Raw genomic sequence first — 16,859 nt, forward strand, 5'->3', positions numbered from 1 at the left:
AATGTAGTCATGCCACTGTATCTGTGATTGATACGGTGCATTCACAGTGTCTAAAATTAAAGTTTATTTTAAAGATGTATTTATTTTTTACCTGGGGTGTTGCACTTCTAAGTGTGAATTGAAAACAGCAAAGAGAATTGACAAAAATGAAATACCTAAAAAAAAAAATCTATCCAAATATTTACATACAGCTGAGCTGTCCTGATATCCAGTTAACACGATGATAAACAGTTAATGACACTGTCAGTCCAGCTCTAAGTCTCTAACAATTGTATTACAGATAAATGAGGTGCAATTTGAGGTTTGTCTCACACTTGTTCTTTCTCAGATCGTAGCCAGTTTTCTTTCATTGCAGATGGAAGGGAACTGAATAGGCAATCTTCTACAATCAGACCACTAGATCTAAGGCTCAAACAGCCCTCCAGCTCCACAGGCAGTGTTTCCAGTTGGTTTCCAATGAGTTCCAGCTCTACTAGGCTCACTAGTTCACTAACCCGGGGAGGTAATACTGATAGACTGTTATTTCCCAGAAGCAAAGACCGGAGCATTCTGCACTGAAATAATCCATCTGGCAGCTCATCAATCTACAAAATAAAAAGGAACATGGAAAAACAGATGTACATAAACTACTGTAACAAAATACATGCAAAGATAAACTGCATTTCCTGTGGACCATCCAAATACCAATTTATAAATTCCAAGGCAGTAATCAAAATCTATTAACAGAATGTTTCCACCAGGCATGGCTAACATGCGGGTACATGGGAAGCCATCTTGAGGTAGGGAATGCAATTTAAAAGTTTAAAAAGTGGTCAAAATGTAAAAAAAAAAAAATTAAAACAATACACGGTACCAGTTGAATATTAAAAGCCTGCCTCTCCCAGACAATCACAATTATCAAGCAAATTAAAGAGATATTAGGTCAGATTTACTCTCAACAACATTTTGCACTGCAGCAAAAGCTAATCAGGACCCTTATGTGAAAATATAGCCACTGTGGCAGAGTAGGGGGAGGAAAGATGTAGTCCTGGAGGGTAATTGGACTACTACATCCCCCAGAATGCCATGGGGTTGTTTGTAAGCCAAAAGTAAAATCACCTGGCACTAATTTAATGAGGAACACCTACAGACGTGCTCAAATTTGTTGGTACCCTTACAGCTCATTGAAATAATGCTTCATTCCTCCTGAAAAATGATGAAATTAAAAGCTATTTTATCATGTATACTTGCATGCCTTTGGTATGTCATAGAATAAAGCAAAGAAGCTGTGAAAAGAGATGAATTATTGCTTATTCTACAAAGATATTCTAAAATGGCCGGGACACATTTGTTGGTACCCCTTAGAAAAGATAATAAATAATTGGATTATAGTGATATTTCAAACTAATTAGTTTCTTTAATTAGTATCACACATGTCTCCAATCTTGTAATCAGTCATTCAGCCTATTTAAATGGAGAAAAGTAGTCACTGTGCTGTTTGGTATCATTGTGTGCACCACACTGAACATGGACCAGAGAAAGCAAAGGACAGAGTTGTCTGAGGAGATCAGAAAGAAAATAATAGACAAGCATGGTAAAGGTAAAGGCTACAAGACCATCTCCAAGCAGCTTGATGTTCCTGTGACAACAGTTGCAAATATTATTAAGAAGTTTAAGGTCCATGGAACTGTAGCCAACCTCCCTGGGTGCGGCCGCAAGAGGAAAATCGACCCCAGATTGAACAGAAGGATAGTGCGAATGGTAGAAAAAGAACCAAGGATAACTGCTAAAGAGATACAAGCTGAACTCCAAGGTGAAGGTACGTCAGTTTCTGATCGCACTATCCGTCGCTTTTTGAGCGAAAGTGGGCTCCATGGAAGAAGACCCAGGAGGACTCCACTTTTGAAAGAAAAACATAAAAAAGCCAGACTGGAATTTGCTAAAATGCATATTGACAAGCCACAATCCTTCTGGGAGAATGTCCTTTGGACAGGTGAGTCAAAACTGGAGCTTTTTGGCAAGTCACATCAGCTCTATGTTCACAGACGAAAAAATGAAGCTTTCAAAGAAAAGAACACCATACCTACAGTGAAACATGGAGGAGGCTCGGTTATGTTTTGGGGCTGCTTTGCTGCGCCTGGCACAGGGTGCCTTGAATCTGTGCAGGGCACAATGAAATCTCAAGACTATCAAGGCATTCTGGAGCGAAACGTACTGCCCAGTGTCAGAAAGCTCTGTCTCAGTCGCAGGTCATGGGTCCTCCAACAGGATAATGACCCAAAACACACAGCTAAAAGCACCCAAGAATGGATAAGAACAAAACATTGGACTATTCTGAAGTGGCCTTCTATGAGTCCTGATCTGAATCCTATCGAACATCTATGGAAAGAGCTACAACTTGCAGTCTGGAGAAGGCACCCATCAAACCTGAGACAGCTGGATCAGTTTGCTCAGGAAGAGTGGGCCAAACTACCTGTTAACAGGTGCAGAAGTCTCATTGAGAGCTACAGAAAACGTTTGATTGCAGTGATTGCCTCTAAAGGTTGTGCAACAAAATATTAGGTTAGCGGTCCCATCATTTTTGTCCATGCCATTTTCATTTGTTTTATTATGTACAATATTATGTTGAATAAAAAATCAAAAGCAAAGTCTGATTTCTATTAAATATGGAATAAACAATGGTGGATGCCAATTACTTTTGTCAGTTTCAAGTTATTTCAGAGAAAATTGTGCATTCTTCGTTTTTTGTGGAGGGGTACCAACAAATGTGAGTACGTCTGTATATCTAGTTAAGCAGGCAGGTATGAAAGCAGGTCAGAAGTGTTTGGTACACCTGTGAAGAGACCTGTTACCTGGGTAAAATAAGGTAATGCGTGTACTGTATGTAACAAGTGTTTTGGTTACCGGTAAACGGCTTAGCCATCCGGTTCTATAGTTTAGAACTGTTAAAAGTTTAGTTAGAGGTTCTTGATGGAGTTCGGCTTTTGGTTTGTTTATTTGTTTTGTTTTGTTCCAGTGTTTATATTTTATCTGTGGGAATAAAAGTGCACAGAAAAGTGCTTAAACTTGCAGTTCTGGTGACTGGGTCAACTGTTTTAAGGGCACAAACCAGCCTTGGCCGGGAGACTTTATCACACTACTTACATTATTGTTGGTGACAGCAAAGTACTGTAACTTCTTAAGATAGTGTATTTCATCTGGAATAAAAGTTAAACTGTTGTGACTAAGGTCTAGAAGGTATAGTTTGCTGCACAGGAAAAGCTGTGGAGGAATGGTATCAATGTTGTTATGGCTCAAGTAAAGTTGCTCAAGACTTTCCAAAGCCCCAATATGCATAGGGATATATGCAATGTTGTTGTGCCACAGTTTGATTATGCAAAGTCTCTGAAGGTGCTGAAAACTAATAACTTCTTCAATTGTTTTAAGATTGTTTCCTTCCAGATCGATTTCCCGCAGATCAGTAAGGCTGAAAACTGAGTGTGGGATTCGTTCTAGATCACAGTTGACAAGCTTAAGGCATGTGAGCTTTACCATCATTCTGAGGTTATTTAACTCCGTTAATCTTGTGCCTTCATTGTTTACAGATAAATTCTGTAGGGAAGATAAAGAGCAAGGTATCACCTGTGGAATGCATGGTATACTGTTCTTTAAAAACAGAACTTTCAGATTTTTAAGCTTTGCAAGTCCATTAATGAATCCAGCGTTACTTTCTGGAGGCAGGTTCAAGTAAAGTTCCCTGAGGTTTATTAAACTAAAGATCCACTGTGGAGCTTTATCCATATCTGTACATCTTAACCTTAATATTTTAATGTTTTCAGATAGGAAACTTAGTGCTGGGAGATCCACAGTAGCTATCGTATGGTTAAGCCATATTTCTTTCAGATTGACAAGCTGCGTTACTTTTAGTAGGAACCTGGCATCAGGAATGAGCTCGAGCTTTAGGACTTCAAGTTCTTTTAACTCAAATACAGCATCTGGAATCCCACTGAGTAGTAATAGTTGCAGTTCTACTTTGTCTTGTATATTACGTGTCAGCTTTTGCGTCAACTTTTCAACAGTCCATATATAGTTCAGATTAATCTGTTTAAGTTTGTTTTCACTGACCTCTGATAAAAAGACAGAAAAGCGTCTGGAGAAAAGAGGGTCGTATTGATCTAACAAGTGAAGGATAAAAGCAAAATCATTCTTAAGGTCTGGGATGTCACTGTAGCTGCTTCCTTCTCGAACAGACTCAAATGAGTATTGTTTAAGAGAACGTCTGAGCATCCACCAAAAACTATAAAAACACATCAGCCCATATATTATAACCAACACCACATAAAATGATGCAAGCATTTTGAAAATGGTTGCCAAAGAATGGACACAGCGATATCTCTGATACCCTGTAAATGCTTGTATGTCAACCACACAATCTAAATCAAATGATATACAAGTAGTAACATAAGGGATATAAGCCATAATGATGAAGAACAACATCAGTTTAGCCAGTATCTGATTCATATATAATCGATATATAATGTCTTTTTCTTCAACATGTATTTTAAACTTTTTAACTTTTTCAAAAATTGCTTTAGCTTGTTCCCCTTCTTTTTTGTCCAAAATACTTATTGGGTCAATACCCACTAAATTACTGGGTCTAACATCACCATCCGTTGAAGATGACGACTTTAAAACACTATATTTGCCCAAAGAAGACCGTTGACTGCTTTGTTCAGCAACCGTTTCGGACAAAGCACGAGTGGTCCAAGGAGAGTCACAACATTTATGTAAAATGGAAACAAAGTGCACAAGTCTTGAACTTGTACTGGGGTACTTAAACCAAAAATTGCTAACTAATATGAAGATCAACGTCTGGGAGAGCACCAGATAGGGGAAGAACTTAGCAAACCAATGGAGTTGCTTCTCATAGCACACAGCATCAATGTACGAGTACTGCTGCAGATCAAGATCATTTATAATTCCAGTTAGAAGTGGGATACCAGTACTGGTGTAGCTTGCTGAGCTACTATTTGCTGTGCCTAAATCTAAAGGAGGTGTACAACCATGATCTGAGGACAGTTGACAAGGAACACAAAGAATCTTGTACTGGGCAATTTGCAGAGTTCCGCCAACAGCAGCGACCATAAGCATCATAATGGAGAGGTGGTGGCTGAAGACATCCCACCATGGTTGTAGAACACGGTACAATGACCGACCACTCACAAAGTGTTTGAGCTCGCTTCCTGAAAGCATTTCTTTCATCTGTGGACAGAAAACAAGAAAATACCAGTTAGAACCTAAGAAAATAGTTAAAAAAATACTGCTAGGCTCAACATCATGTTCAATTAATAGGTCTGATCATTTGTCTTCCTGTAAGTCATACATAATGAAAATTAATAAATATTTACTGTTATTTACACTCAAGACTGCATGCCAGGAGTCACATGGTTGTGAGAATAACCTGTGATCTATGAAACGCTACCCCTTATGTGCATTTGGACACTGTTTTTAAAACATTATTTGTGGTTGGTTGCTGCATCGTTAGGTATTCATTGTATTGGAAAGATAAAAGGGTACATAAAGGACTGTTCCACACATATCGACGGTCAGATAAGTCTTACAAGAGGTGCTGACCAAAAGTGTCAATGGTTTACAGTCTACTTGCCTACTAAAACAAACTCTTTTGTTACTCAATCTATGTTAAAATAGTGTGGCAGGGCAACAGTGTTTTGTGTATTTTGGTGGTGGTTGGCAAGGGTGGGGTTCATTCCTGTCCCTGCCAAAAACATGTGAGAATGTGGCTGCTCCCAAATAGAGTAATTGGTGATAACTGGGAGCAGCCACGTGCTATAAAAGGAGAGTCGAGCCAGGCAGGCAGGCTCCTGTATTTTTATGCAAAACCTCACTGTGATAGTGACAGACTTGGGTGAGGGATTTGCTGTTTCATTTTGTGTGCACGATTTGTTTTTCTTTAACCTTTATTTTGGCTTGGTGAGCTGAGTTGTGTTGTTAATTTTGATTTATAAAAATAAACCTGTAACACTTCGGTTCTGAGTCTCCCTTCTGCCTACCATAAGACACCCAGCCACTCTACCACAAATGGGATTTCTACAATTCTTTTTTCAGTCAAGTCTGGTGGCTATTTCATGTGGTGAATTCAGGACTGAACACTGCCAGCACACATTAAAGCACAACAGAGGTGATTACTTTACATTTAAGTAATACTGAACACAGGACTTGCAGTAATAACTTTCATTTACTGCTCTGTCAGGTATTTTAGAATACCCTACCCTATGGAAGATGAAATATTAAATTATAACACAATTCTGAAATGGCAGTGTTGCCTAGGATCACAATGACTAACATACCAAAAAAACCATATCACAAATCATTTCAATTGCACATTAAATATTGGAATTATTGCTAAAGGCATTACATTTCAAGGGACAAACTGGGATTTAATTTTGCTTTGAATGTCAAAAAAGGAGTCCACTTGATTAGCTTAAATACTGGTAATTTGTACTGTTTAAAGTGCTACATAAGTTTACAAAGTTTGTAAATGTTCTACCGTGGTAAAACAGTTTCACTCATGGGAAGCATAAATACTGGTATTTTTTTTAAAAAAAAAGTTTAAATTCTCTTTCTCTGGGGGACAGGCTAGTTTTTTGGGGGGTCTCTGATGCTGTCAACTGCTAACAGAGCAATCAACTGTGTGACTAGTCCTCACCCCTGACTGAACGCATAGCAGGAGACATAAAACTGCATGATAAAAACTACCAGATATATTAATGTAAAGTAATTTTAGTAGTCAAAAAACAATTAATTAAATTGAATTTATCCTGCCAGAAAGAAATTATACTCCCCATGACATGAAAGGTTAACAATTAAATATGAAATCCCATCTATTACATTTGAAATGGAACTACAGCAGAACATATAGCTTTGAAGAAATCAGACCAAATATCTTGGCACACTGTTCAAAACAGGAAACACGGGGTTTCCAATTATTCTTTCAGTGCATACGCTGTTTGTCTTTCATCCCACAGTCTGTTTCTATAATCAACTACATTGTTTATCCAGGATGGGATGGAATTAGTCATCACAAAACCTGTGCATGTTTCAGTCATGCAAAAAATAAATGTTTTGCAGAACTCAGTTGAGGCAGAAAACTGTATGACATTTGCAGCTCACTTAAAAAAAAAAAACCTTGGCTAAGCTTCAGAGGTCAGTTTTATCCAGTATGTCAGTTTTATTATATAGGATTGTTAAATGTGTAGAAAATATATAAAAAAATATCTGATGTACTGCGGACAAAGATGATAAATACCATGGTGGCCTTCTCTACACACATTATTGACAGTGTTATAGCCAGTATGCCTATATTTTCTGTCCATGCAATATTTTTTCTAATGTCAAGTTTTGGCAGTCATGCAGCTTTTTTAGGATGTTCGTTTGTTTTTTTAAAGAACATTAGTCATTAAATTAGCAAAATATGTACAATATAACTGCAGTTTTACACCAATATTATCTTTTGAGAAAGGAAAATTGTTTGTTGTAAAGAATATAAAACAAGCTGAAGACCAGCTGGACCTCACAAATGCCCTAAGCCTAATACAAAATGTTAACAGAAAACAACATGCTTAGTTTAAAAGTGCACAATGTGCACATTCAATATGTACTAACAGTAAAGTTTAGAGTGATATAAGTACCAGAGGGAAAAGGGAAATATATTTAATCTTTTTAAGTTAACAAAAAGCAGAAAAGGAATTTTGCCTCAGGCTTTGCATTGAGCTTGTAGTCTCTATGGAGTGTCATTTTCCAGTTCTAGGTACAGTGGAAGCCCATCAAAAATCTACTTGCAATAGTAGTGTAAAATTTCAAAGCATTTTATATTGACTTTCTTTTTGATAATTAGACCCAAAAGGCGCTTACTGCTAACCTAACCAAACTGCTATCCTTAAGGATCCATTTTAAATTTCCAACTTGGGCTATAAATAAATCAATACATTTATATGTATATATATATATTTTTAAATAGCAGTTAATTAAAAGTTGGTGATTTAACTTGGCTTGGAATAAAGAAAGCATGGTGATTATGAACACAAATCATGGTTAGGCAATGGTTTGGCACTGAAAACTGATGGTAAATTCCATGTTATCATTTAGCCACTTGGTCAGTGTAAGGTTTCAGTTGGGGGATTCTTTGGTTAAAGTTTGAATATGGAAACTATTACGGCTTTGCCATTCTAGTTACAGCAATGGAAGATAGTTCCACAGAATGCTTGTTTTCTACAGTATTAAACACAGAAAGAAAAAGCCTGTCCCCTTTAATGTATCACATTGTATGGAACTCCTAGCACAGAAATTGTGTCCAAAATGACCTGTGGGCTCATTAAACATTATCCTTGCTACTGTACGCAGAACAGCAGGTAGGCATATTCATTATGCTTTTAATTCCACTTGCAGTCTCATTTTGCTGATTACTTTGGTATAAAATCCAGAGACAATACCGACTCAGTATTTGCCATAGCCCTAAAGTGTAAGAAAAGCACTTTCTAACATGTATAAATTAAAATTGTATTTTAAATGAACAATATTACTTAAACAAATAAAGCCAAGTATGCATTCTACTCTCTATCTAATTGACACTCATCTCAAGCATGTCTGTTTTAACTCAATAAACAATTAATGAGCACTGTGCTGTTTTCCTCAAGCAATGCAACAGGAAATGACAGGCAATGCTATTATCATTGAAATTGTTCCCTTCTCAATGCACTGTGACCACACATGGAAAGATGGGGAGCAGCATCATGTGTTAGTTTTGCTTTTGTGACATGATGATATATATATATTTTTAAAATGAAGGTGAACTTTTCTCAGTTTTAATCTTTCACAGCATACCTGGTCCAACAACAGTGTTGATTGTGAATATTATGAATGCTTTTATCGTACGTGAACATAAATCTACAGCCACCTGGTTGTAGATTTCTACATTATTATTAGACCAGAGAACACTTGTCTATAATTACTCAATTAGGAGAAGCTTAATATAGACTTTAATAAGACTAAAATTAACAATAGGGCCAGTAATTACTGACTGCCAAAGACAAATAAGCATAATGCTAGCGGAAAAAAAGCAAAGACCCCCAACACACATAAAAATGCAGGACAATGCCACAGCTGTCACAAAAAAAAAAAAAAAAAAAAAAAAATCCACATACACATACTGTAATCCTTGCTAGCTACAGTACAGACAGAACACTATTACAAATTCAAGCCTTTTGGTCCCAATATCCTTGCTGTGAAGTTCATGGTTTGAAACAAATATGTTTTCTGTATTTCACATTAACATTTTATTATGCAGCACATCTCAGCAATAATTTTAGTCCCAATGCAACCATGTTTGTTATTGCTGTGCAATTATATTGTATACTAACAATTAAAAAAGCAAATGTTCTGCCTAATGCCTTGCATAGGTTTTACCTTTCAGTAATGAAGCAAAATAAATGGAAGCATCTGTTTTGTACTCTGATCTACATTTATATTTAATGTGGGAAAACGAGACACATACTTCAAGTCACCTCATCCAAAACACTAAGTAAGAAATTAACTGACTGACCTGGCCATAGCAAGCCATTCTTAAAAATAAATAAATGAATAAATGGAGGTTCCGTTACATACTGTACAAGACTAATTTAAACTAGAAGGCTCGGCCTTAAGGCTTCAGTGACGCGCTCGAAAATAATCACGGTCATTATGATTCACAGACAGTTTTTTTTTATTATTTTTTTTATAGCCTAATAATAAACTGGTGTTTACGTTTATTTAACATTACGTACCAGCTTTGTACACTAAATATTAAAGATGTAACATTTTACAAATATCAATGAATACACATGTCAGTTGCAGCCCAGCATACTCTTGACAATCAAAGACTAATATTGAACGATATAATTTTATGAACTGTGCTTGTGTTATGTTAAACAGGATAGTTGCTCAGTCAAGCTTATTTAAATTAAAATGCTGTAGACTATAAGCCAGTTTTGTGTTTTTTTTTTTGAGATACCATACCTACTACTAAATTTCAAGCCGTCATCTTCACTCCAGCGGTACTGGAGATGCTGTTGCTACCTAATAAAAAACATTCCGTTGTCAAGTGACTAATAGTGGCGTGACGTCATAAACTCGCTGGCTATGACAGAAATTGAAAAACCTTAACGTTTACAGTGATATTTTACTCAGCAGAAAAACAGACATACTGCGTGTGAAACGAGACTACCTGACCTACAAGCTTTATTTATACACTAAAAAGGTTGTTTATGAAGCCCTAAACACTGTTTTGGGCGAGTGCCAAAGTGAGGTAGCACTATAGCAACTTTCCTCAAATTTTACACAAAAGGGACTTTCTAGTTGTGTTATGTTAAGACATTGTAGATAAACAGTACATGGAAATTACTGAGTAAAAAAAGAAAAATCATATTAATGTTACCAAATCAGAAATAAACAAATCGAGGGTGCTCGGGGGTCATTTATTACATTACCTAGTTGTCTGGTTCTAGCTTGGTCATGTTGACGTTAGGTTACTTACTGTAACCCTGGTTCCCAAAAAGAGAAGACGACCACCAACGACATTATGTATGGGATATGCCTGCCCACTGGGTAGGTATTGCTGAGCTCTTTATATCAGAGCTGTTGGTAGGCCCCTTCCTGGGGTGACGCACTCGGTCCCGCACACCAAGGGATTAAAACCGTCATCCTGAGGAAGCCATTTCTCTTTTTCCATCGAACCCGTGAGGGCGACCGGATGCGACCTCGCGGTTGGTGGTCTCTTTCAGGGAACCAGGGTTACGGTAAGTAACCTAATGTTTCCTTTCAATTCGGAGACGACCACAAACGGCATTATGTATGGGATAATGTATACCAGAGCCATTGCGAGGGAGAAGGAACGGCAGCATATGAGAGACGCATCACAACCGCATAACCCAAGGGTTAGCAGTGTGAGCTTACACCCTCAAGGACCCTCGTGCCTAATGAAGGTAGGGGGAAGGATCTACCACATTAAGGTGGTAGAACCCGGAGAAAGTATGCAGCGTAGCCCAGCTAGCCACAGTACAAATATCAGAAAGCAAGGCCTCTCTGAAGAGGGCCCAAGATGTAGCTAACCCTCCAGTGGAATGTGCAGCTACCCTACCCTGGTTCCGGTGCCAAAGAGTTCCTCTTGCCTGACTGAGGAGATCCATGCGAAGTGGGATCTCCCAGGGCTGGCCATGTAACAGCTGGCACAGGGTCAGGAACCAGATTCTCCTGAGCAACCTGGGGGCCACTAGTTGAACTAATGCCTCCACTAACCGGACCTTTTCGAGAAAGGTCGGGAGCAGCGGTATAGGCGGGAAAGTATACAAAAACGCTTTGGGCCATTTGTGCGATAGAGTGTCGACGCCGAGTGGACCGCCTAAGCAGTGGAGGGAGTACCGCTGTGTTTGACAGAAGAGTTACCTGAGCCTCCGTTGCAGCTCCCCTGGGGGGAGGGAGGGTATGGCAATTGCCCCAGACAACCATTGGCGGGCAGAACCGAGTGTGTCACCCCAGGAAGGGGCCTAACAGCTGCTCTGATATAAAGAGCTCAGCAATACCTTATCCAATGGGCAGGCATATCCCATACATAATGTCGTTGGTGGTCGTCTTTGAATTGAAAGGGAATTTGTTTTTCTCCATCCAAAAAACTGGAGTTAATTAAAGACTGGAGTAAACAGTGTGAACATATAATCTCCTTTTTGCTGAGCTAACAAGAAGGATATGGAGAGATACACAAAATTGGTATAAAGAGGGGAGCATGCAATGGATTGTACCGTGGAAATGTACATTCAGAGATGTATTTAGCTAATAAATACTACTTGGTACAATTTAGCAGTTAACTGTAATGGGGCTTTGAATTGGAAACGACAGTGTACATTTCCTGGGAATTAGAGCGCCATCTTCTGTTTTATTGAAGAAAAAAACAACACTTCTGATTTAAGAGAGGACTGGATTTTTTTTTTAAAGTTTGGCCTATACTAACATTAGTTACCAGTATGTACAATTAATAATACCGCAGAGCATTCTCAAATTCTCGAAGAACAGAACAATTCATTAACGCCCATAGTCCTCACCCCATTGATTCAACTTTAGGCCAAACTTTTTTTTTTTTTTGTAAGGATGTATAACATGTTATACTTCTAACTACTGTACCCAAAAATTGAGGAGTTATGCAAGCCTCCTAAGAAAAAAAAATGCAGTACAGCTTAAATCAAGTTTACTCAATTTATAATGCATTTGCTGAACAGTCAGTTACTTAATGAATTCTTAAAGATTCAATTCAATACCAGGGGTACGTTAGCAAACATCGACGAGAAAATCACAGCACACAGTTGTTTGAGGTTGGACACATTTGGATGTTACCCCACCGTACAAAGTCGCGGGGTTGGAATTTGAGAGTCGCGGGTTGGAATTTGTATAAACACCCCCACTCTGAAATGGGTTGGGCTTGTTTTGAAAGGCAGTGGCGCTTTTTTTTTCTCGTGAGACTTGGTAACACTGGTACGAGTATATACAGTTTGTTCACTTGATTTCTTGGGTCGATTTTCAGCAGTCTATTCTATGCAGTTATGCAGAAGACAAAAATTAAGACACATACATTGCCACGTACGTGTGAAGCTTTCAAAGTGCATAAGGCTGGTTGGGTTGTCTCTGTGCAAACGTATCTATATAAAGGTAGACCTTCGATGGAATAGAAAAGAAATATAATTTTTAGATACCATAATAAAACTTGAGACTGACCTCTTCTGTAAACCTACTGACATGCACCAGTATTTACACATGTCCTCTACACATCTGATACACACTAAAAGGGCAATCCCAAAGGGTCTAAGAATACGAAGAATATGCTCAAAAGAAAGTGACTATGTAAAACAAAGAAATGATTTAAAAACAAATCTTAAAAAAGAGGATACAAAGAAAGAATTATAGAAGGAGTTAAGAAAAGTGAATAAACTAAAAAGAGATGATCTACTAGATTATAAAAATAGAGATAAAAAGGTCAAAAGAGTCCCATTAGTAATGACTTACTCTAAACTTTTCCTTAATATTTCTAAGATGGCTTGGAAACACTTACAGATTCTACATAATTCAGAAAAATTGAAAAAAGTATTTCTTAAGGCCGCAGTTGTAGCATTCAAAAGAGAAGCTAATTTAGATGATATTTTAGTTCACAGTAAACATAAAAGAATAATTGACAGAATAGGTTCTACAAATACTTGCACTAGTACATGTAAAGTGTACTTTCACTAATTAGAAATAAAAAAAAAAAAAAAAAAAAATATATATATATATATATATATATATATATATAGATATATGAATGAACCAATAGTACAGCACTTGACATAACATAAATGATGTAAAGTTTGTAGTATTAGAACAGCTAAAATTAGACAATGCGACATATAGAAGAATAAAAGAAAGTAAATGGATAAATAGACTGAACACGATTATGCCAGCGGGACTCAACAACAAATAATTAACTACTTAACTCCAATAAATATATAACATATAAATAAATAAATAAATAAATAAATAGATAAAACCTCCAATGTTTTGATTCAAACACAGGCTCCCTTGAGAAAGATATGTACAACATATCGAAACGTTGGGCAGCTGGCTTTTTGAGCTAATATATATATATATATATATATATATATATATATATATATATATATATATATATATATATAATCTAAGGATTTAAATTTAATTAATTGTCTTTCTGTATAGGTAATTAGTGTCGAAAGAGTATAAGCTTAAAGGGGTAATAACCATGGCTTAAAAAAACCCCTCTTCTCATTCTATATCCACTCCCTGTGCAGCAGGTATAAGGACCCCACCTGAAACCGCTTAATGTGCAGCAAAGGGAGTTTCAGATGGGATTTTAATATATATATATATATATATATATATATATATATATATATATATATATATATATATATATAATTAGTGTAAATTGACTTCTAACCCTGACAGGGTTGGAACATGGCTTGTTAAAATGAGCTGCTGATAATAACTTTTAAATACCTTTCATAATGAATTCAGGTTTTGAGTAATGCAAGCTTTTGCTTAAATGCCTGCCATGTACTTTTAAATCAGTGCAGTGCCTGTTTCACAGACATAACCAGTAGAAAACAAATACTGCAAGACAGATTGCGCCTGCTTGTTTTGAACAGAATTACACAGTGGGGAGGCATGTTACCACAATCCAGTATACTGTACATCCCAATGGCTGACTGCAGAGCCTGCTTTCTGTAAACAAGAGTGTGGAAATAAGCAGGGACAATGCATTCCTCTGTAACCTTGAGAGAGGAGATTGCTGCCGGTAGTCATGGCTGTGGTGTACTGACAACACAGTGTTAGCTTGAATGGCCGCGTTGTGCCGATGACTTCTAAATGTAGACTTGAAATAAAATGTACATTTTCTTTTGGAAGAAAAGGACCTGTCCGACATGGAGGGAGTTGAGCCCTATGATTATAAATTTGTAAAATGGATGATAAAGGAAAAGGTTGTTTTTTTTCTTTTTTTATGTTTGATATGGTGATGGTGAGATAGTGGAGGCATCGGCATCCATACCTTTTAACTGTGTCTTAAGAACTGCCTGTCCATCTGGGATGACACCTATAAGTAGAAGAGGCGTCTTTAATTAGCGTAATCTCTAAACCGTGCTTTATTCACCATTCCGTTATGGAGTAATAACATCACCGCTGACCACAGAAAACAATGCCAGAGCAGTGTCCAGTTGTTGTGTAATATATCTAGATTCCTATGTATAACCTCTAACCTCTAACTGAGGGTTTATAACTAAGCATTTATTACTCTTTCAGAAACTGGCAGCTATTCCAATTACAGCATTCTGTGGGGCTGAATCTACGAAGCAATTTGAAAAATACATCCGCTTGTGTTTCATCAAGGTGAGAGGTGCATTAAAAAAGCAGGAGGCAGATCTTTGTTCATCAATCTTTTAATCTTATAACCCTGAGGTATCCTTTTAAGTACTACAGTTTGACATGGTTTTCCCATCTGTCTACCACCTCGTAGATGCCTTTAGAGCACAGTCTAGCCTGTGGAAGCGCACTGCCCACTGGCACTATTATTAATCCCCATCTGAGTTGCTCCTGCTCCTTTGGGGACAGGACTGTGAGTTGATGGGGAAATGTCTCCCATTGCAGGGCTGTGCTTGGTAATGTGCTCCCTGTGTGGGGTGTTAGGAAAGAGGCTGGTGGGTTTTGTTCATGTAAGGGTTGTGATTGTGAAATGATGGTTATTTTACTAAAATCAGTAATATATTAATTCAAGCACTGTAGCTGTTTTAATCAAAACTTTAAACACTCAATCCTACGATATAAATTAGTACTAATAAGAAACTTAGGAGTTAATTTAATCAACCTGTATCTCAATAGGATAAATCACACCTGAATTGTATTTGCGCATTGCCCAGGATTGCATAAACCACCCATATGTGTAAAATTAAGGTTGAACCAGCATGGTAAACTGTTGTAGTCTGTTCAAACTGCAGACATCACAGAGTACATCCCATCTCTCAGCTCTGCTAGAGACAGAGATGGCGGTGGTGAATTCCACTTTTGTAAACACCTCACTGCCTGTTTACATTGTACTGAAAATGTACATTCTTCCTTTTAACAGAACGATAGCACGTTGGATGCAGCCGAAGCAATTCTGAAAGGCTGGAACAAAGACTCGTCTGTTTGATAAAATGCACTCTACTGTTTTTCCTTTGTGGAAAGCCTCTTTCTTTAGGTTATTTGTAGACCTGGATGCTGCTTCTATTGTTGAATACTGGATTCCATTAAGCCGATACAATACATGTTGTACCTGCTACCCCGGGTCATTGCCAGCCCCCTGTGAAATGAATAAAAACACAAAGGGCTTATTACAGTGTTAGATTCAGTCTGTCAGGTAAATAATTGTAATACAAGACTGATAAATAGTTCTAATACAAATGACAGCTGAATAGTTAACATTGTATCTCTCCTATTTCTATAGAACCTAAATATCACCTTCTGTTTTTGTTTTAGACTGTATACGGTCGTTTTAGTTTCACAAACTTGATAGCCAAATCTCTTTCTACAGTCTTTGTCCTGCATGACAACTTTCATGATTATTTGTTTGTTTATTTATTTAGCAGACTGTGATTACAACAATATGATTACAACAATATCTCTCAAAACGATGTACTCTTTTTAATATACAGTATAGATAGACCCTGGTCTTGGCAAATATTTAGCCTACTGTTAGCATATAAATCTCATTAATTAATCTAGGCTATAGTGTGCCTTTAAATGAAGAGGACAGTTTTGTTTCTGTTAATAGGAAACTATCACAAGCAGAGAAGCAGTAAAAACACTATACTAAACTGTTCTACTGTTGTTGGCTTACTAGAACAGTTTAATGAATATCACATTTGATTTTACTCATTAAAACATAAAACATTATTCAACTAACTTGAATAGCTGAAGCTTTGTAAATAAGGTATAGGGTCATAACAGGTTGAGTTTGCACAATGTCATAAAACATGATGCTGTACATGTTCATTTAATGAAACTTGATTTGCTGATCTATTTTATTTACAAAGTCAATTTGTTTCTGTAGCATTTGGTACTGTAGGTGGTTAGTTTATCAATAACCAGAGCCCTCACAACTTTAAAAGGGCAATCCACATTGATGAAGTTTGGTTACGTTTGTTTGAACTGTACGCCGCTAACATGGAACTAAAAAAATGTATTACCTTTAATGTTTTACCTTTTCTCAAAAGTACATATATAATATTTTGAAAACAATTTGTTGCTTGTTTGAG

At 37.2% G+C, this 16,859-nt stretch overlaps 1 protein-coding gene and 1 long non-coding RNA gene across 3 annotated transcripts; one reads left to right on the forward strand and one right to left on the reverse strand.

Moving 5' to 3' along the window:
- Positions 1–225: 225 nt before the first annotated feature.
- On the reverse strand, positions 226–5,211 carry LOC117416478 (volume-regulated anion channel subunit LRRC8B-like). 2 transcript variants are annotated; one of them, XM_034027586.2, is made up of 2 exons: positions 3,124–5,211; positions 226–584 (listed from the first exon to the last, which is right to left on the reverse strand). In XM_034027586.2, exons 1-2 carry the CDS (start codon positions 5,209–5,211, stop codon positions 309–311), a joined length of 2,364 nt encoding a protein of 787 aa, XP_033883477.1. In that variant the 3' UTR covers positions 226–308. The 2 variants fall into 2 exon arrangements, with proteins under 2 accessions (XP_033883477.1, XP_033883478.1); XM_034027587.2 differs by having other exon boundaries at positions 226–575; positions 3,115–5,211.
- A 9,160-nt stretch (positions 5,212–14,371) lies between these two features.
- Positions 14,372–16,813, forward strand: LOC117416580 (uncharacterized). Its single transcript, XR_004546625.3, has 3 exons — positions 14,372–14,549; positions 14,869–14,955; positions 15,689–16,813. It is a non-coding gene; the product is annotated as an uncharacterized LOC117416580 (long non-coding RNA).
- The last annotated feature ends 46 nt before the right edge of the window (positions 16,814–16,859 follow it).

This window comes from Acipenser ruthenus, chromosome 12, assembly GCF_902713425.1.
Source record: "Acipenser ruthenus chromosome 12, fAciRut3.2 maternal haplotype, whole genome shotgun sequence".
Classification (NCBI taxonomy): Eukaryota; Metazoa; Chordata; class Actinopteri; order Acipenseriformes; family Acipenseridae; genus Acipenser; species Acipenser ruthenus.

What these genes read in the sequence shown, in the direction of transcription:
- LOC117416478 (XM_034027586.2), bottom strand. Translation starts at nt 5,211, where the DNA reads ATGCTTTCAGGAAGCGAGCTCAAACACTTTGTGAGTGGTCGGTCATTG. An exon ending in TTGCTGTCACCAACAATAAT is followed by an intron (nt 585 to 3,123) that starts GTAAGTAGTGTG and finishes TTTATTTTGTAG; the next exon opens with ATTGATGAGCTGCCAGATGG.